Source organism: Camarhynchus parvulus, unplaced genomic scaffold (assembly GCF_901933205.1).
Source record: "Camarhynchus parvulus unplaced genomic scaffold, STF_HiC, whole genome shotgun sequence".
Taxonomy (NCBI): Eukaryota; Metazoa; Chordata; class Aves; order Passeriformes; family Thraupidae; genus Camarhynchus; species Camarhynchus parvulus.
In genome coordinates this window covers 24,002-43,921 of record NW_022148114.1, presented here as the reverse complement: position 1 = coordinate 43,921, position 19,920 = coordinate 24,002, and the positions used below count along the sequence as shown (strand labels likewise).

Below are 19,920 nucleotides of genomic sequence, written 5' to 3'. Positions count from 1 at the left end.
TTTTCCAGGAATTTTTTCTGGGAATTTTTTCCAGGAATTCCACCTCAACCCTTCCCTTTTTACCCCCCAAAAAAATCCCATTTTTCCCCCCAAATTTTTACATTTTCCCCCAAGTTTTTTACGTTTTTTTTTTTTTTTCCGGGAATTCTTCAGTTTTTTTTTTTTTTTGCCGGGATTTTGTTTTTCTCTCCTGGGAATTTTTTCCGGGGTTTTGTTGGGAATTCAGGGTAGTCGGAGTCGCTGGTGTCCGGAGGAGGAGGGAGAGGAGGAGGAGCTGCTGGAGTCCGAAGCTGGAGCTGGAGGCGCAGGCAGCCGCGCGACGCCGCCCGCCGACTCCGGCTTCTCGTTGGCTGGAAACGGCAAAAATCCCGAAAAAAATTGGGAAAAATTCCCTCAAAATTCACCTTCCTATTGCACCCAAAATTCCCCAAAATTCCCGTTTTTTCCAATTATTTCTGAGCATTTTTGGATCAAAAATACCATTTTATTCACCCCCAGGATTCGATTTCCTACCCCATCCAAAATCCCCAAAATTCCCAATCCCAAAATATTCCTGGAATTTCCAACCAAAAAATTCCCCAAATATTCCTGAATTTCCAACCCAAAAATTCCCCAAATATTCCTGAATTACCGACCCAAAATTCCCCAAATATTCCTGAATTTCTGACCCAAAAATTCCCCAAATATTCCCGAATTTCCGACCCAAAATTCCCCAAATATTCCTGAATTTCCGACTCCAAAATTCCCCAAATATTCCTGAATTTCCGACCCAAAATTCCCCAAATATTCCTGAATTACCGACCCAAAATTCCCCAAATATTCCTGAATTTCTGACCCCAAAATTCCTCAAATATTCCTGAATTTCCAACCCCAAAATTCCCCAAATATTCCTGAATTTCCAACCCTAAAATTCCCCAAATATTCCTGAATTTCCAACCCAAAATTCCTCAAATATTCCTGAATTTCCAACCCTAAAGTTCCCCAAATATTCCTGAATTTCCGACCCAAAAATTCCCCAAATATTCCCGAATTTCCGACCCTTTTTTGGGTTTTTTTGGCCGAGTTGAGCGGCTGAACCCATCCCAAAATTCCCATTCCCAAAATCCCAAAATTCCCAATTCAAATCCCAAAATTTCAATCCCAAAATTCCCAAAATTCCCAATCCCGGAATTCCCGCCGCCGACTCCGGCTCCTCGTTGGCTGGAAACGGCAAAAACCCCGAAAAAATTGGGAAAAATTCCCTCAAAATTCACCTTCCTATTGCACCCAAAATTCCCCAAAATTCCCGTTTTTTCCAATTATTTCTGAGCATTTTTGGATCAAAAATACAATTTTATTCACCCCGAGGATTCGATTTCCTACCCCATCCAAAATTCCCAATCCCAAAATATTCCTGAATTTCCAACCCAAAATTCCCCAAATATTCCTGAATTTCCAACCCAAAAATTCCCCAAATATTCCTGAATTTCTGACCCAAAATTCCCCAAAATATTCCTGAATTTCCAACCCAAAATTCCCCAAATATTCCTGAATTTCTGACCCAAAATTCCCCAAAATATTCCTGAATTTCCAACCCAAAATTCCCCAAATATTCCTGAATTTCTGACCCAAAATTCCCCAAATATTCCTGAATTACCGACCCAAAAATTCCCCAAATATTCCTGAATTTCCGACCCAAAATTCCCCAAATATTCCTGAATTTCTGACCCCAAAATTCCTCAAATATTCCTGAATTTCTGACCCCAAAATTCCTCAAATATTCCTGAATTTCCGACCCAAAATTCCCCAAATATTCCCGAATTTCCGACCCTTTTTTGGGTTTTTTTGGCCGAGTTGAGCGGCTGAACCCGTCCCAAAATTCCCATTCCCAAAATCCCAAAATTCCCAATTCAAATCCCAAAATTTCAATCCCAAAATTCCCAAAATTCCCAATCCCGGAATTCCCGCCGCCGACTCCGGCTTCTCGTTGGCTGAAAACGGCAAAAATCCCGAAAAAATTGGGAAAAATTCCCTCAAAATTCGCCTTCCTATTGCACCGAAAATTCCCAACCCAAAATTCCCCAAAATTCCCATTTTTCCAAACTTTTCTGAGCATTTTTGGATGAAATTAGAGCCAAAAATACAAATTTTATTCACGCCGAGGATTCGATTTCCTACCCCATCCAAAATTCCCAAAATTCCCAAAATTCCCAATCCCCAAATATTCCTGGAATTTCCAACCAAAAAATTCCCCAAATATTCCTGAATTTCCAACCCAAAATTCCCCAAATATTCCTGAATTACCGACCCAAAAATTCCCCAAATATTCCTGAATTTCCAACCCAAAATTCCCCAAATATTCCTGAATTTCTGACCCCAAAATTCCCCAAATATTCCTGAATTTCCAACCCAAAATTCCCCAAATATTCCTGAATTTCCGACTCCAAAATTCCCCAAATATTCCTGAATTTCTGACCCCAAAATTCCCCAAATATTCCTGAATTTCCAACCCCAAAATTCCCCAAATATTCCTGAATTTCCGACTCCAAAATTCCCCAAATATTCCTGAATTTCCGGCCCAAAATTCCCCAAATATTCCTGAATTTCCGACCCTTTTTTGGGTTTTTTTGGCCGAGTTGAGCTGCCCAACCCATCCAGAACCCCAAAACTTCCCCAAATCCTGAATTCCCAAATCCCAGATTTCCAAAAATTCCCAAAATTCCCAAAATTCCCGGAATTCCGGACCCTTTCCCAGTGTTTTTTGGTGAAATTAATTCCCCAAAATCCCAAATTTTGGAGCCATTTTTGGGTGAAATGATTCCCCAAAAATTTAAATTTTGGAGCTTTTTCTTGGTTTTTTTTTCCAAAATTCCTTTTCCCACCCCGCCCAAAATTCCCCAAATCCCCAGAATTCCCAAAATTTCCCAAAATTCTGGTTTCCCAACCCTTTTTTGGGGGTTTTTTGGCCGAGTTGAGCTGCCCGCTGACGTCCTGCAGCCGCTTCTCCAGCTCCCGTTTCTTCTCCAGCGCCAGCTCCTCTTTCGTCTTCCCCACCGGCTTCTTCAGGGCTGGAAAGTTCCAGAAAAGTCAGGAAAAAATGGGAAAAACTGGGGGGGAAATTGCTGAAAAAATGGGAGAAAAATCCCAATAAACCCCAGAAAAAATGCCAGAAAAATCACTGAAAAAATCAGAGAAAAATGCCCCAAAAAATCCTAAAAAATCCCAAAAATATCATTACAAAATCCCAAAAAGTTCTGTGAAAAAGCCCTGAAAAATCGCCAAAAAATCCTTCAACAATCCCTAAAATAAAATTCCCAGAAAAATAAAAAAAAATTCCCCCAAAGTCCCCAAAAAAATCACTAAAAGATTCAAGAAAAATCCCAAAATATCCCTAAAAAATAATAAAAAATCATTTAAAAATCCCCCAAAAAAACTCCAAAAAATTGCAAAAAAATCCCCGAAAAATCCCTAAAAAGCCCCCAAAAATATCCCAAAAAATCCCAAAAATTTGCAAAAAAATTCCCACAAAAATCCCCAAAAAATCCCCAAAAATCGCAAAAAAACCCCAAAAAAACCCGCCAAAAAATTCCCAAAAAATCCCGAAAAATCCCCCAAGAATTCCCGAAAAATCCCAAAAAATCCCCAAAAATGGCAAAAAAATCTCCAAAAAATCCCTAAAAACCCCCCAAAAATACCCAAAAAATTCCCCAAAAAATTAAAAAAAAATCCCAAAAAATCCCTAAAACCCCCCAAAAATACCAAAAAAATCCCAAAAAATCCCCAAAAAACCCCCAAAAATCCAAAAAAATCCCCCCAAAATGGCAAAAAATCCCAAAAAATGCCCAAAAAATCCCCCAAAAATTAAAAATCCCAAAAAATCCCCAAAACCCCCCCAAAAAAATCACGAAAAATCCCCCTAGAATCCCCAAAAAATGCTCGAAAAATCCCAAGAAATTCCAAAAAAAATCCCTAAAAATCCCCCCAAAAAACCCCCAAAAATTCCAAAAAAAATCCCAAAATATCCCCCCAAAAATCCCTAAAAACCCCCCAAAAATCCCCAAAAATCCCCAAAAAAACCCCCAAAAATTCCACAAAAATCCCAAAAAATCCCCAAAAAATGGCAAAAAAATCCCAAAAAAATCCCCAAAAATCCCCCAAAAATCTCGAAAAACCCCCAAAAAATACCAAAAAATTCCCAAAAAATCCCCCCAAAAGTTGCAAAAAATTCCAAAAAAATCCCCCCAAAAATCCAAAAAAACCCCCAAAAAATTCCCAAAAAACCCCCCAAAAACCCCCAAAAACCCCCAAAAAATGAAAACCCCTCACTTTCGCTGTGGGGTTTGCGGGGGTTTCTTCCTCAGGCACGAGCACAGAGAGCTCCAAGTGCCCCTGAGCCCGCATCCCAACATCGCTTGAGATCCCCCGAGAAACCCAAATAAACCCCAAATAAACCCCTGAAAATCACAGAAAAATCCCTCAAAAATCCCCCTAAAAATCCAAAAAAATTGCAAAAAATTTCCAAAAAAAATCCCCCAAAACCCCCCAAAAATTCCCAAAAAATCCCCCAAAACACTTCCCAAAAAATCCCAAAAAATCCCCCCAAAATTGCAAAAAAAAACCCAAAAAATGCCTGAAAAATCCCAAAAAATCCCCGAAAAATCCCCCCAAAAATTCCCAAAAAATCCTGAAAAATCCCCAAAAATTGCAAAAAAACCCCAAAAATCCCAAAAAACCCCCAAAAAACCCCCAAAAATCCCAAAAAAACCCCCCAAAAAAAAAAAAAAAAACCCCCAAAAAATCCCAAAAAAAACCCCCCAAACTCGGCATTCCCCTCACTTTCGCTGTAGGGTTTGCGGGGTTTCTTCCTCAGGCACGAGAGCACAGAGAGCTCCAAGTGCCCTGAGCCCGGCATCCCAACATCGCAGAGATCCCCCGAGAAACCCAAAAAAACCCCAAATAAACCCCTGAAAATCACAGAAAAATCCCTCAAAAATCCCCCTAAAAATCCAAAAAATTGCAAAAAATTTCCAAAAGAAATCCCCCAAAACCCCCCAAAAATTCCCAAAAAATCCCCCAAAACACTTCCCAAAAAATCCCAAAAAATCCCCCCAAAATTGCAAAAAAAAACCCAAAAAATGCCTGAAAAATCCCAAAAAATCCCCGAAAAATCCCCCAAAAATTCCCAAAAAATCCTGAAAAATCCCCAAAAAATTGCAAAAAAAACCCCAAAAATCCCAAAAAACCCCCCAAAAAACCCCCAAAAAAACCCCCAAAAAAAAAAAAAAAAACCCAAAAAACCCCAAAAAAAACCCCCCAAACTCGGCATTCCCCTCACTTTGGCTTAGGGTTTGGGGTTTCTTCCTCAGGCACGAGCACAGAGAGCTCCAAGTGCCCTGAGCCCGACATCCCAACATCGCAGAGATCCCCCGAGAAACCCAAAAAACCCCCAAAAAACCCCTGAAAATCACAGAAAAATCCCTCAAAAAATCCCTGAAAATCACAGAAAAATCCCTCAAAAATCCCCCTAAAAATCCAAAAAAATTGCAAAAAAATTTCCAAAAAATATCCCCCAAAACCCCCCAAAAATTCCCCAAAAAACTTCCCAAAAAATCCCAAAAAATCCCCCCAAAATTGCAAAAAAATACCAAAAAACGCCCGAAAAATCCCAAAAAATCCCCGAAAAACCCCCAAAAAATCCTGAAAAATCCCCAAAAAATTGCAAAAAATCCCCAAAAAATCCCAAAAAAACCCCCAAAAACCCCCAAAAATCCCCAAAAAATCCCAAAAAAACCCCCAAAAAATCCCAAAAAAACCCCCCAAAAAACCGCCAAAAAATCCCCCAAAACCCCCCAAAAAATGAAAACCCCTCACTTTCGCTGTAGGGTTTGCGGGGTTTCTTCCTCAGGCACGAGAGCACAGAGAGCTCCAAGTGCCCGGAGCCCGACATCCCAACATCGCAGAGATCCCCCAAGAAACCCAAATAAACCCCAAAAAACCCCTGAAAATTCCCAAAAAACCCCAAAAAAACCCCCCAAACTCGGCATTCCCCTCACTTTCGCTGTAGGGTTTGCGGGGTTTCTTCCTCAGGCACGAGAGCACGTATCTCTCGAGCTCGCGCAGCGTCGAGGGTTTGAGCGTCTCGAAGTCGATCTCGATCTCCTCGGGGTTGGAGTCGCGCAGCGAGGGCTCGCGGCTCTGGATGATGTGCACCACGCGGCCCAGCTTCTCGCCGGGCAGCTTGTTGATGTCCAGGCTCAGCTGCCGCTTCTCGTCGTACGACATCGGCTTCGACTCCTCCTCTTCCTCGGAGTCCAGCAGCGACGAAGGCGCCAGGGGCAGGGGGGGTTTGGAGCTTTTCTTGGAGGGTCTGCAATTAAAAAACCAAAAAAAATCCATTTTTTCTTGATTTTTTTTTGGGGATTTTTGGTACAACGTGGGCTTGGACTCCTCCTCTTCCTCGGAGTCCAGCAGGGATGAAGGAGCCAGGGGGAGAGGGAGTTTAGAGCTTTTCTTGGAGGGTCTGGAATTAAAAATCCATTTTTTCCTGATTTTTCGGGGGGGAAGTTTTGGTACAACGTGGGCTTGGACTCCTCCTCTTCCTCAGAGCCCAGAAGGGATGAAGGTGCCAGGGGCAGGGGGGGTTTGGAGCTTTTCTTGGAGGGTCTGGAAGAGAGAAAATCCTGATTTTTTTCCTGATTTTTTGGGGGATTTTTGGTATGACATGGACTTGGACTCCTCCTCTTCCTCAGAGCCCAGCAGGGATGAAGGCAATAGGGGCAGGGGGGGTTTGGAGCTTTTCTTGGAGGGTCTGGAATTAAAAAACAAAAAAAATCCATTTTTTCCTGATTTTTTGGGGGGAAATTTTTGGTACAACGTGGGCTTGGACTCCTCCTCTTCCTCAGAGCCCAGCAGGGATGAAGGCACCAGGGGCAGGGGGGGTTTGGAGCTTTTCTTGGAGGGTCTGCAATTAAAAAGAAAAATCCGTTTCTTCCTGATTTTTTGGGAATTTTTGGTATGACATGAACTTGGACTCCTCCTCTTCCTCGGAGTCCAACAGGGATGAAGGAGCCAGGGGGAGAGGGAGTTTAGAGCTTTTCTTGGAGGGTCTGGAATTAAAAATCCATTTTTTCCTGATTTTTTGGGGGGGAAGTTTTGGTACAACGTGGGCTTGGACTCCTCCTCTTCCTCGGAGTCCAGCAGGGATGAAGGCGCCAGGGGCAGGGGGGGTTTGGAGCTTTTCTTGGAGGGTCTGGAAGAGAGAAAATCCTGGGTTTATTCCTGATTTTTTGGGGATTTTTGGTATGACATGGACTTGGACTCCTCCTCATCCTCAGAGCCCAGCAGGGATGAAGGCACCAGGGGCAGGGGGGGTTTGGAGCTTTTCTTGGAGGGTCTGCAATTAAAAAACCAAAAAAAATCCATTTTTTCCTGATTATTTGGGGGGGAATTTTTGGTACAACGTGGGCTTGGACTCCTCCTCTTCCTCGGAGCCCAGAAGGGATGAAGGCGCCAGGGGCAGGGGGGGTTTGGAGCTTTTCTTGGAGGGTCTGGAATAAAAATAAAAATAAAAATAAAAATAAAAATAAAAATAAAAATAAAAATAAAAATAAAAATAAAAATAAAAATAAATAAAAATAAAAATCCATTTTTTCCTGATTTTTTTTTTGGGGATTTTTGGTACAACGTGGGCTTGGACTCCTCCTCATCCTCAGAGCCCAGCAGGGATGAAGGCACCAGGGGCAGGGGGGGTTTGGAGCTTTTCTTGGAGGGTCTGCAATTAAAAAACAAAAAAAATCCGTTTTTTCCTGATTTTTTGGGGGGGAGTTTTTGGTACAACGTGGACTTGGACTCCTCCTCTTCCTCGGAGTCCAGCAGGGATGAAGGCACCAGGGGCAGGGGGGGTTTGGAGCTTTTCTTGGAGGGTCTGCAATTAAAAAACAAAAAAAATCCGTTTTTTCCTGATTTTTTGGGGGGGAGTTTTTGGTACAACGTGGACTTGGACTCCTCCTCTTCCTCGGAGCCCAGAAGGGATGAAGGCGCCAGGGGCAGGGGGGGTTTGGAGCTTTTCTTGGAGGGTCTGGAAAAAGAGAAAATCCTGATTTTTTCCTGATTTTTTGGGATTTTTTCTCCTATTTTTTGGCAAAATTTTTCTGAATTTTTTTGCAAATCTTTCCTGATTTTGGGGTTTTTGTTCCAAATTTTTCCAGGTTTTGTCCTGGTTTTCTTAGGAGCCCACCTGGAGCCGGTGGCGTTCCCGTTTTTCCGCGCCCTCCGGAGCTGCGCCTGCCGTGCCCGGGACTCCTCGTCCCAAACCCCAAAATCCTCACCCCGTACCTCAAAAACCTCGAAAAAATCCCTCAAATAATCCCCAAAAAAACCTGAAAAATACCCCAAGAAATTCAAGAAGAAACCCAAAAATCCCTAAAAAAATGGAGGGGAAAAACCCACCAAAAAATCCAAAAAATCCCAGAAAAATTGCAAAAAATTCCTGAAAAATCCCCCAAAAAATCTGAGAAAAGCCCCAAAATAATCTGAGAAAAACCCCAAAATAATCTGAGTAAAACTGTAGAAAAATCCCACAAAATCCCCCCAAAATCCCTGGAAAATCCTCAAAAAAATCTTAAAAAACATTCGAGAAAAATCCCCAAAAATTGGAGAAAAATTACTTAAAAGTCCACAAAAATCACCAAAAAAATCACCAAAAAATCCCCGAAAAATTGCAAAAAATTCTCAAAAAATTCCCAAAAATTCCCAAAAAATCCCCAAAGCGCAGAATTGTTTAGGAGCCCACCTGGAGCCGGTGGCGTTCCCGTTTTTCCGCGCCCTCCGGCGCTGCGCCTGCCGTGCCCGGGACTCCTCGTCCCAAACCCCAAAATCCTCACCCCGTACCTCAAAAAAATCCCCCCAAAAATCCACAAAAAATTGCAAAAAAATCCCTAAAAAATTCCCAGAAAAACGTGAAAAAAATCCGAGAAAAATCCCCAAATAATCCGAGAAAAATTGCAGAAAAATCCCCCAAAAATCCCTGAAAAACCTGAAAAATACTCAAAAAAATAGCAAAAAAAAATTAAAAAAAGCCAAAAAAATCCCTGAAAAATCTGAGGTAAAACACTCAAAAAACCCAAAAAAATCCCCCAAAAATTGAAAAAAACCCCCCAAAAAAACCCCAAAAATCCCAAAAAAACCCTGTAAAAATCTACAAAAAATCCCAGAATAATCTGAGAAAAATCCCACAAAAATCCTGAAAAATACTCCAAAAAATCTCAGAAAAATTGGCGAAAAATCCCGAAAAATTGGAGAAAAATGGTTTAAAAAGCCACAAAAAAATCCCCAACAATTGCAAAAAATTCCCAAAAATTCCCAAAAAATCCCCAAAGCCCAGAATTGTTTAGGAGCCCACCTGGAGCCGGTGGCGTTCCCGTTTTTCCGCGCCCTCCGGAGCTGCGCCTGCCGTGCCCGGGACTCCTCGTCCCAAACCCCAAAATCCTCACCCCGTACCTCAAAAAATTCCCCCCAAAAATCCACAAAAATTTGCAAAAAAATCCCTAAAAAATTCCCAGAAAAACGTGAAAAAAATCCGAGAAAAATCCCCAAATAATCCGAGAAAAATTGCAGAAAAATCCCCCCAAAATCCCTGAAAAACACCCCAAAAAATCTCAAAAAAAATTCAAGATAAACCTAAAAAATCCCTGAAAAATCTCAGGTAAAACACTCAAAAACCCAAAAAATCCCGAAAAATCGCAAAAAATCCCCAAAACTTCCAAAAAAACCTGTAAAAAATCTAAAAAAAATCCCAGAATAATCTGAGAAAAATTGCAGAAAAATCCCACAAAGATCCTGAAAAATACTCCAAAAATCTCAGAAAAATCCTGAAATATTGGAGAAAAATTATTTCAAAAATCCACAAAAAAATCACAAAAAATCCCCAAAAAATTGCAAAAAATTCTCAAAAAATCCCAAACCAATCCCAAAAAAATCCCCAAAGCGCAGAATTGTTTAGGAGCCCACCTGGAGCCGGTGGCGTTCCCGTTTTTCCGCGCCCTCCGGAGCTGCGCCTGCCGTGCCCGGGACTCCTCGTCCCAAACCCCAAAATCCTCACCCCGTACCTCAAAAAAGTCCCCCCAAAAATCCACAAAAAATTGCAAAAAAATCCCTAAAAAATTCCCAGAAAAACGTGAAAAAAATCCGAGAAAAATCCCCAAATAATCCGAGAAAAATTGCAGAAAAATCCCCCAAAAATCCCTGAAAAACCTGAAAAATACTCAAAAAAATAGCAAAAAAAAATTAAAAAAAGCCAAAAAAATCCCTGAAAAATCTGAGGTAAAACACTCAAAAAACCCAAAAAAATCCCCAAAAATTGAAAAAAACCCCCAAAAACCCCAAAATCCCAAAAAAACCCTGTAAAAATCTACAAAAAATCCCAGAATAATCTGAGAAAAATCCCACAAAAATCCTGAAAAATACTCCAAAAAATCTCAGAAAAATTGGCGAAAAATCCCGAAAAATTGGAGAAAAATGGTTTAAAAAGCCACAAAAAAATCCCCAACAATTGCAAAAAATTCCCAAAAATTCCCAAAAAATCCCCAAAGCGCAGAATTGTTTAGGAGCCCACCTGGAGCCGGTGGCGTTCCCGTTTTTCAGCGCCCCTCGAGCTCGCCTGCCGTGCCCGGGACTCCTCGTCGGGCCCCTCTCGCCCTTTGTGTTTCTCGGATTTCTTCTTCTTCCTCTTCTCCCTCTTCCTCTTGGGCTTGGCCACGGGGCCCTGGGACAGCGCCGCCAGCTGCTCGTGCACGGCCCGCAGCTGCACGCACAACACACACGCCCAGCTCGCATCGCGAACCAATTTGTCCGCATTTTTCCCCATTTTTTAAATATTTTTCGCCATTTTTTTTCCTAATTTTTCCCCATTTTCCCTATTTTTTTCCCCCAATTTTTTTCTGATTTCCCCCAATTTTTTCTGATTTTTTCCCAATTTTTTTTCTGGATTTTTCTCCCAGTTTTTTCTGATTTTCCCCATTTTTTTATCTAAGCCTTTCCCCATTTTTTCATATTTTTTCCTGATTTTTTCCCAATTTTTTTCCTGATTTTTTCCCAATATTTTCTGGATTTTTCCCCAACTTTTTTCTGGATTTCCCCCCAAATTTTTCCCATTTTTTTCTGATTTTTTCCATTTTTTATCTAAACCTTTCCCCATTTTTTCTTATTTTTTTCAGATTTTTTCCCTTTTTTCCTAATTTTTCCCCATTTTTTCTAATTTTTTTCTGATTTTTTCCCCCAATTTTTTCTGATTTTTCCCCCAATTTTTTCTGATTTTTTTCCCAATTTCTTTCTGGATTTTTTCCCAATTTTTTCTGATTTTTTTCCCTATTTTTTTCATATTTCTCCTCATTTTTTCTAATTTTCCCCCATTTTTTTCCTACTTTTTTCTGATTTTTTTCTGATTTTTTCCCAATTTTTTCCCAATTTTTATCTAAGCCTTTCCCCATTTTTTCCTCTTTTTTTCAGATTTTTTCCCTTTTTTTCCAGATTTTTCCCCTATTTTTTCCCAGTTCTCTTCCTATTTTTTTCAGATTTTTTCCCAATTTTTTCTGGATTTTCCCCCATTTTTTCTGATATTTTTTTTCCTATTTTTAAACCCATTTTTCCCAATTTTTCTCCCTGATTTTTGTCTGTAATTTCTCCCTCTTCCTCTTGGGCTTGGCCACGGGGCCCTGGGACAGCGCCGCCAGCTGCTCGTGCACGGCCCGCAGCTGCACGCACAACACACACGCCCAGCTCGCATCGCGAACCAATTTGTCCGCATTTTTTCCCATTTTTCCCCCATTTTTTTTCTAATTTTTTCCCCATTTTTTCCTATTTTTTTCTGATTTTTTTTCCCCATTTTTTTCTGGATTTCCCCCCAATTTTTTCCCAAAATTTTCCCAACTTTTTTTCTGATTTTTTCCCAATCTTTTCTGGTTTTTTCCCAAATTTTTCCCATTTTTTTCTGATTTTTTCCCAATTTTCTCCATTTTTTCCCCTAGTTTTTTCCCAATTTTGCCACCATTTCCCCCCCCTATTTTTCCCTAATTTCCCCACGTATTTTCCCCTATTTCCCCCAATTTTTTCCCAATATTTCCCCCCAAAATCCCCCAATTTCCCCCCAAAATTTTCCCATTTTCCCCTGCACCTGCTCCTGCAGCTCGGCCAGCCTGTTTGCCCTCTCCTCCTCGGAATCCGAGCTCTCCTCGCTCTCCGAGGACGTCTCCGTGGAGCTCTCCTCGTCCTCGTCCTCCTCCTCCTCCTCCTCGTCCTCGTCTTCCTCGCTGGACGATTCCTCGGACGAGGATTTGGCCGCCGGCAGCGGCGCCGAGGCCGAGGCCGCGCCCGACTCCTGCGGCTCGTCCGGCATCTTGGCGTAGCTGAACTCGAACACGTCCTGCAAACGGGGAATTATGGGGTTCAGAATTCCCAGAAAAAAATCCCAAATTCCCTGAATAAAATCCCAAATTTCAGGGAAAAAATCCCAAATTCCCATAGCAAAAATCCCAGAAATCCCCGGAATAAAATCCCAAATTTCGAGATTAAAATCCCAAATTCCCATCCCAAAAATTCCCGGAGTAAAATCCCAAATCCCGCACCTTGGCGTAGCTGAACTCAAACACGTCCTGCAAAGGGGGTTTGGGGTTCAGAATTCCCAGAAAAAATCCCAAATCCCCTGAATAAAATCCCAAATTCCCATCGCAAAAATCCCAGAAATTCCCGAAATAAAATCCCAAATTTTTGTCCCAAAAATCCCCAAGATTCCCGGAGTAAAATCCCAAATCCGGCACCTTGGCGTAGCTGAACTCAAACACGTCCTGCAAACGGGGAATTATGGGGTTCAGAATTCCCAGGAAAAATCCCAAATTCCCAGAAAAAAATCCCAAATTTCAAAAATAAAATCCCAAATTCTCATAGCAAAAATCCCAAAAATTCCCGGAATAAAATCCCAAATTTCGACATTAAAATCCCAAATTCCCATCCCAAAAATTCCCGGAGTAAAATCCCAAATCCCGCACCTTGGCGTAGCTGAACTCAAACACGTCCTGCAAAGGGGGTTTGGGGTTCAGAATTCCCAGAAAAAATCCCAAATCCCCTGAATAAAATCCCAAATTCCCATCGCAAAAATCCCAGAAATTCCCGAAATAAAATCCCAAATTTTTGTCCCAAAAATCCCCAAGATTCCCGGAGTAAAATCCCAAATCCGGCACCTTGGCGTAGCTGAACTCAAACACGTCCTGCAAAGGGGGTTTGGGATTTTGAATTTCAGGGAAAAAATCCCAAATTTCCAGCTCAAAAGTCCCAGAAATTCCTTGAATAAAATCCCAAATTTCGAGATTAAAATCCCAAATTCCCATCCCAACAATTCCTGGAATAAAATCCCAAATCCGGCACCTTGGCGTAGCTGAACTCAAACACGTCCTGCAAAGGGGGAATTTTGGGGTTCAGAATTCCCAGAAAAAAATCCCAAATTATCTGAATAAAATCCCAAATTCCCATAGCAAAAATCCCAGAAATTCCCAGAATAAAATCCCAAATTCCCATACCAAAAATCCCAGAAATTCCCGGAATAAAATCCCAAATTTTTGTCCCAAAAATCCCCAAGATTCCCGGAGTAAAATCCCAAATCCGGCACCTTGGCGTAGCTGAACTCAAACACGTCCTGCAAAGGGGGTTTGGGATTTTGAATTTCAGGGAAAAAATCCCGAATTCCCAACTCAAAAGTCCCAGAAATTCCTTGAATAAAATCCCAAATTTCGAGATTAAAATCCCAAATTCCCATCCCAACAATTCCTGGAATAAAATCCCAAATCCGGCACCTTGGCGTAGCTGAACTCGAACATGTCCTGCAAACGGGGAATTATGGGGTTCAGAATTCCCAGAAAAAAATCCCAAATTTCAAGAATAAAATCCCAAATTCCCATAGCAAAAATCCCAGAATAAAATCCCAAATTCTCATCTCAAAAGTCCCCAAAATTCCTGGAATAAAATCCCAGAATAATCCCAAATTTCCATCTCAAAAGTCCCCAAATTTCAAGAACAAAATCCCAAATTCTCACCCCAAAAATCCCCAGAATTCCTGGGATAAATTCTGGGAATAATCCCAAATTCCCCATCCTAAAAATACCCAACATTCCCAGAATAAAATCCCAAATTTTGAGAATAAAATCCCAAATTCTCATCCCAAAAATTCCCAAGATTCCCGGAGTAAAATCCCAAATCCGGAATCGTGTCGTAGCTGAACTCAAACACGTCCTGCAAAGGGTTTGGGATTTAGAATTCCCAGAAAAAAATCCCAAATTTCAGGGAAAAAATCCCAAATTCCCATAGCAAAAATCCCAGAAATTCCCGGAATAAAATCCCAAATTTTCGTCCCAAAAATCCCCAAGAATCCCGGAGTAAAATCCCAAATCCGGCACCTTGGCGTAGCTGAACTCAAACACGTCCTGGGAGGGTTGGGGATTTAGAATTTCAGGGGAAAAAATCCCAAATTCCCAACTCAAAAATCCCCCAAAATTCCCAGGAAAAAATCCCAAATTCCCAGCTCAAAAGTGCCAGAAATTCCCTGAATAAGATCCCAAATTTCTATAATAAAATCCCAAATTCCCATCTCAAAAGTAACAGGAATTCCCAGAATAAAATCCAAGAACAATCCCAAATTCCCATCCCAAAAAAATCCCAAATTCCCATCCCAAATGTCCCAACATTCCCAGGAAGAAATGCCAAAATTTAGATTAAAAAATCCCAAATGTCCATCCCAAAAGTCCCCCAAAATTCCCATCCCAAAAATCCCCAAATTCCCATCACAGAAGTCCCAAAAAATTCCCAGCATAAAATCCAGGAATAATCCCAAATTCCCCAGAATTCCCATCCCAAAATTCCCAAAAATTCCCAGAATAAAAATCCAAAATTTCCAAAACGAAACCCCAAATTCCCATCCCCAAAAACCCCCAAAGATTCTCAGGAAAAAAAATCCCCAAATTCCACAATTCAATTCCAAATTCCCATCCCACGAGTCCCAGAAATTCCCAGAATAAAATCCCAAAATTCCACCCAAAAACCCCCAAATTCTGCCGAAAAACCTCCAAATTTCTGCCAAAAATCCCCAAATTTTTTTTTGTTTTTTGGGGTTTTTTTGGGAATTTTGGGGAATTTTCCCCCACCTGGAGCTTCCTGGCCATGGCCACCACGTCGTGGTCGGGCGGGTTGTACTTGTAGCAGTTGGAGAACATCAACCGGACGTCGGCGGCGAATTCCCTCGCGCGTACGCGTAATCGCGGGTTCTCCATCTTCCGCTGAGGGGACAGAGCGCAGCTGGGAGACTCTTCAGGGGTCAGCGGGGTCATGGAAGGGTCAGCGGGGTCATGGAAGGGTCAATGGGGTCATGGATGGTCAATGGGGTCATGGAAGGGTCAATGGGGTCATGGATGGTCAATGGGGTCATGGATGGTCAATGGGGTCATGGATGGTCATGGAAGGGTCAATGGGGTCATGGATGGGTCAATGGGGTCATGGATGGTCAATGGGGTCATGGATGGTCATGGAAGGGTCAATGAGGTCATGGATGGGTCAATGGGGTCATGGAAGGGTCAGCGGGATCATGAAAGGGTCAATGGGGTCATGGATGGGTCAACGGGGTCATGGAAGGGTCAACGGGGTCGTGGAAGGGTCAATGGGGCCGCTGGAAGGGTCAATGGGGTCGCGGAAGGGGTCAATGGGTCGTGGAAGGGTCAACGGGTCGTGGAAGGGGCAATGGGGTTGCGGGAAGGGTCAAGAGGTCGTGGATGGGTCAATGGGGTCATGGAAGGGTCAATGGGGTCATGGAAGGGTCAACGGGGTTATGGAAGGGTCAATGGGGTCATGGAAGGGTCAGTGGGGTCATGGAAGGGTCAATGGGGTCATGGAAGGGTCAATGGGGTCATGGATGTGTCAACGGGGTTATGGATGGTCAATGGGGTCATGGAAGGGTCAGTGGGGTCATGGAAGGGTCAACAGAGTCAATGAAGAGTCAACGGGGTCATGGAAGGGTCAATGGGGTCATGGAAGGGTCAATGGGGTCATGGAATGGTCATGGAAGGGTCAATGGGGTCATGGAAGGGTCAAAAAGGTCATTGAAGAGTCAATGCAATCATGGAAGGGTCAATGGGGTCATGGAAGGGTCAATGGGGTCATGGAAGGGTCAACAGGGTCAATGAAGAGTCAACGGGGTCATGGAAGGGTCAAGGAATGGTCAACGAGGTCATGGAATGATGGAAGGGTCAATGAGGTCATGGAATGGTCATGGAAGGGTCAACAGGGTCATGGAAGAGTCAATGGGGTCATGGGAGGGTCAATGAATGGTCAAGCAATGGTCAACAAGGTCATGGAATTATGGAAGGGTCAACAAGGTCATGGAAGGGTCATGAAGGTCATGGAATGGTCAAAAAGGTCATGGAAGAGTCAATGGAATCATGGAAAGGTCATGGAAGGACCAATGGGGTCATGGAAGGGTCAATGGATCATAGAAGGGTCAAAGAATGGTCAACGAGGTCATGGAATGATGGAAGGGTCAATGAGGTCATGCAAGGGTCATGGAAGGGTCAACAAGGTCATGGAAGAGTCAATGGGTCATGGAAGGGTCAATGGGTCATAGAACGGTCATGAACAGTCAACGAGGTCATGGAATGACCATGGAAGGGTCAATGGGGTCATGGAAGGGTCAATGAGGTCATGGAAGGGTCAATGGGGTCATGGAAAGGTCAATGGGGCCATGGAAGGGTCAATGGGGTCATGGAAAGGTCAATGGGGCCATGGAAGGGTCAATGGGGCCATGGAAGGGTCAATGAGGTCATGGAAAGGTCAATGGGGCCATGGAAGGGTCAATGGGGTCATGGAAGGGTCAATGGGGTCATGGAAAGGTCAATGGGGTCATGGAAGGGTCAATGGAGTCATGGAAGGGTCAATGGGGTCATGGAAGGGTCAACGGGGTCATGGAAGAGTCAATGGGGTCATGGAAGGGTCAATGGAGTCATGGAAGGGTCAATGGGGTCATGGAAGGGTCCATGGGGTCATGGAAGGGTCAATGGGGTCATGGAAAGGTCAATGGAGTCATGGAAGAGTCAATGGGGTCATGGAAGGGTCAATGGAGTCATGGAAGGGTCAACGGGGTCATGGAAAAGTCAACGAACCTCTTGAAACCGCAACTTTTCGACCCAAAACTTTGAAGAAATCCCAAAAATCCCCCCCAAAACCCCCCCAACCCCCTCACCTTGATGGTGCTGAGGTCCATGGGGTGCTTGATGATCTCGTGGTAATCGTGCAGCCCCAGCGCCGACGGCGGCCGACGGTTTGTAGAAGGGCCAGGACGGTAGGCCGCGTGCTTCTTGGACAGCAGCTCCTTGAGGATGCCATTGCAGTACTTGAGCTGCTCCGAGAGCTTCCCCTTCTTGGACGTCTGGTGCTGCTGCTGAAGTCCGGCAGGTCCTTGTGGCGGTTTGATGGGGCGGCCGCTCACGCGCGCGCCCGGGGATCTTGGCGGCTTTTGGGGTTCTCGGCGTCGAAGGGGCGACTTCGCCGCCCGGTGCTGGTGGCGGATGATGGCCGTGGTGGTCGGGGTGGTGGTGTCGGCTTTCCGGCTTCCACGCCCTTTTTTTCTGAGAAAGGAGAAAAAAAAATGGATTTTTGGGGTTTTTTGGGGTGCTGGAGGTGGTTGTGGTGAGGCAAAAAATTCCGGTTTTGGAGCCAAAATCTCAATCCCAACACCTCAAACCCACTCCAAAATTCCCCCCAAAATCCCACCCCAAAATTCCCACATTCCCACCCCAAAATCCAAAAATCCCAGCGCCCCAAACTCCCCAAAATTCCCAAATTCTCACCCCATAATCCCAAAATTCCATCCCAAAACTGCAAATCCCAATCCCACCCCAAAATCCCAGCACCCCAAACCCCCAAAATTCCCCCCAAAATCCCCCAATCCCACCACCCAAAAACCCCCAAAATCCCAAACTCCCAAAATTCCCCAATCCCACCCCAAAAATCCCCAAATCCCAGCACTCCAAACCCCCCAAAATTCCCCCCAAAATCCCCCCAATACCACCCCAAAATTCCCAAACCCCCAAACCCCCCAAAATTCCCAAATCCCAAATCCCAAACCCCCCAAAATCCCCAAATCCCAGCACTCCAAACCCCCCAAAATCTCCCCAATTCCACCCCAAAATCCCCAAATCCCAGCGCCCCAAACCCCCCAAAATTCCCCCCAAATCCCCCCAATCCCACCACCCCAAAAACCCCCAAAATCCCAAACCTCCCAGGCCCAAGGATTCCCTCAAAATCCCCAAATCCCAGCACCCCAAACCTCCCAAAATCCCCAAATTCCCCCATCCCACCACCCAAAACACCCTAAAATCCCAAAGCCCCAAAATTCCTACATTCCCACCCCAAAATCCCCAAATCCCAGCGCCCGGCCCCAAAAATTCCCCATTCTGCCCCAAAATCCCCAAATCCCAAACCCCCCAAAAGGTTCCCCCCAATCCCACTCCAAAATTCCCATTCTTCACCCCAAAATCCCCAGATCCGCCCCAAGGCCCCCCAAAAGTCTCCCCAATTCACCCCAAGATGCCCAATTCCCCACCCCAAGATCCCCCAAATCCCCAAACCCCCAAACCCCCCCAAAACCCCCAAATCCCCAATCCACCCACCTGGAAAACCCCCCAAAATCCCCAGGCCTCCAAACCCCCCAAGAATTCCCAAACCCCCAAGCCCCCAAAACCCCCAACCCCCCCAGGGTTCCCCCAAAGCTCCCCAAACCCCCAAACCCCCAAATCCCAAGGCCCCCCCAGAATCCCCCCAATCCCCCAATCCCACCACCCCCCAAACCCCCCAGCAAAATCCCAAACCTCCAAAACCCCAAAATTTTTCCCCAAACCCCCCAAACCCCCAACCCCCCAAATCCCCCAAACCCCAAACCCCCCAAACCCCAAACCCCCCAAATCCCCCAAACCCCAAACCCCCCAAAATCCCCAAATCCCAAACCCCCAAGATCCCCAGATCCCAAACCCCAAAGCCCCCAAAAAACCCCCAGATCCCCCAATCCCACCACCCCCAAAACCCCCCAAGATCCCCAAGCCCCAAATCACCTTGGCCACGGGGAATGGTGGGTGGTGGAGCGCCAGGACGCCGGGGTTTGGGGATTACTGGGATTACTGGGATTACTGGGGTTACTGGGATTGCCGGGGTTGCCCGACCCCGGCGTGCTGCAGGGATTTCAGCAGCGGCGCCCGCGATCACCCGGCAGTGCGCCAGCCGCCACGTGGCCTTGAGGGAGCTTCGGCGCCGCCAGCGCCGAGGCGCCGAGGGAGCTCTGGGAGCACAGGGACGACACGCGGCACCTGCTGGCCCGGCGTCGTCAGCCCGGCCAGGAGAGCTGCGCACAGCGAAAGCACATTGCTCGCTCAAAATGCACTTTTGGCACCCCAAAATTCACTTTTGGCACCCCAAAATTCACTTTTGGCACCCCAAAATCCACATTTTTATAACACAAAATTCACTTTTTTTTCACCCCAAAATTCACTTTTTTTTCACCTCAAAATTCACTTTTTTTCATCCCAAAATTGACATTTTTTCACCCCAAAATTCACCTCTTTTTTATGCCAAAATTCACTTTTTTGACCCCAAAATCCACGTTTTTCCCCCCAAATTCACTTTTTTTCCCCCCAAAATCCACATTTTTATAACACAAAATTCACATTTTTTCACCCCAAAATTGACATTTTTTTCACCCCAAAATTCACTTTTTCTTACCCCAAAATTCACTTTTTTTCCCCACAAAATCCACATTTTTATAACACAAAATTCAGATTTTTTTACCCCAAAATTCACATTGTTCCCCCCAAAATTCACATTTTTTAACCCCAGAATTCACTTTTTTTCACCCCAAAATTC

At 44.2% G+C, this 19,920-nt stretch overlaps 1 protein-coding gene across 1 annotated transcript in view; it reads right to left on the bottom strand.

Annotated features, from left to right (window-relative positions):
* Window positions 1-215: 215 nt before the first annotated feature.
* Window positions 216-19,920, bottom strand: part of LOC115916062 (bromodomain-containing protein 2-like) — a gene marked incomplete at its 3' end in the record, with an annotated part of 34,702 nt that continues 14,997 nt past the window's right edge. Inside the window, 13 exon segments of the mRNA XM_030969774.1 lie at window positions 216-248; window positions 250-350; window positions 2,925-3,047; window positions 6,033-6,346; window positions 8,216-8,313; window positions 10,086-10,124; window positions 10,592-10,780; window positions 12,149-12,397; window positions 15,165-15,296; window positions 17,249-17,314; window positions 17,316-17,345; window positions 17,348-17,633; window positions 19,267-19,402. Coding sequence (XP_030825634.1) covers window positions 216-248; window positions 250-350; window positions 2,925-3,047; window positions 6,033-6,346; window positions 8,216-8,313; window positions 10,086-10,124; window positions 10,592-10,780; window positions 12,149-12,397; window positions 15,165-15,296; window positions 17,249-17,314; window positions 17,316-17,345; window positions 17,348-17,633; window positions 19,267-19,402 — 1,796 coding nt within the window.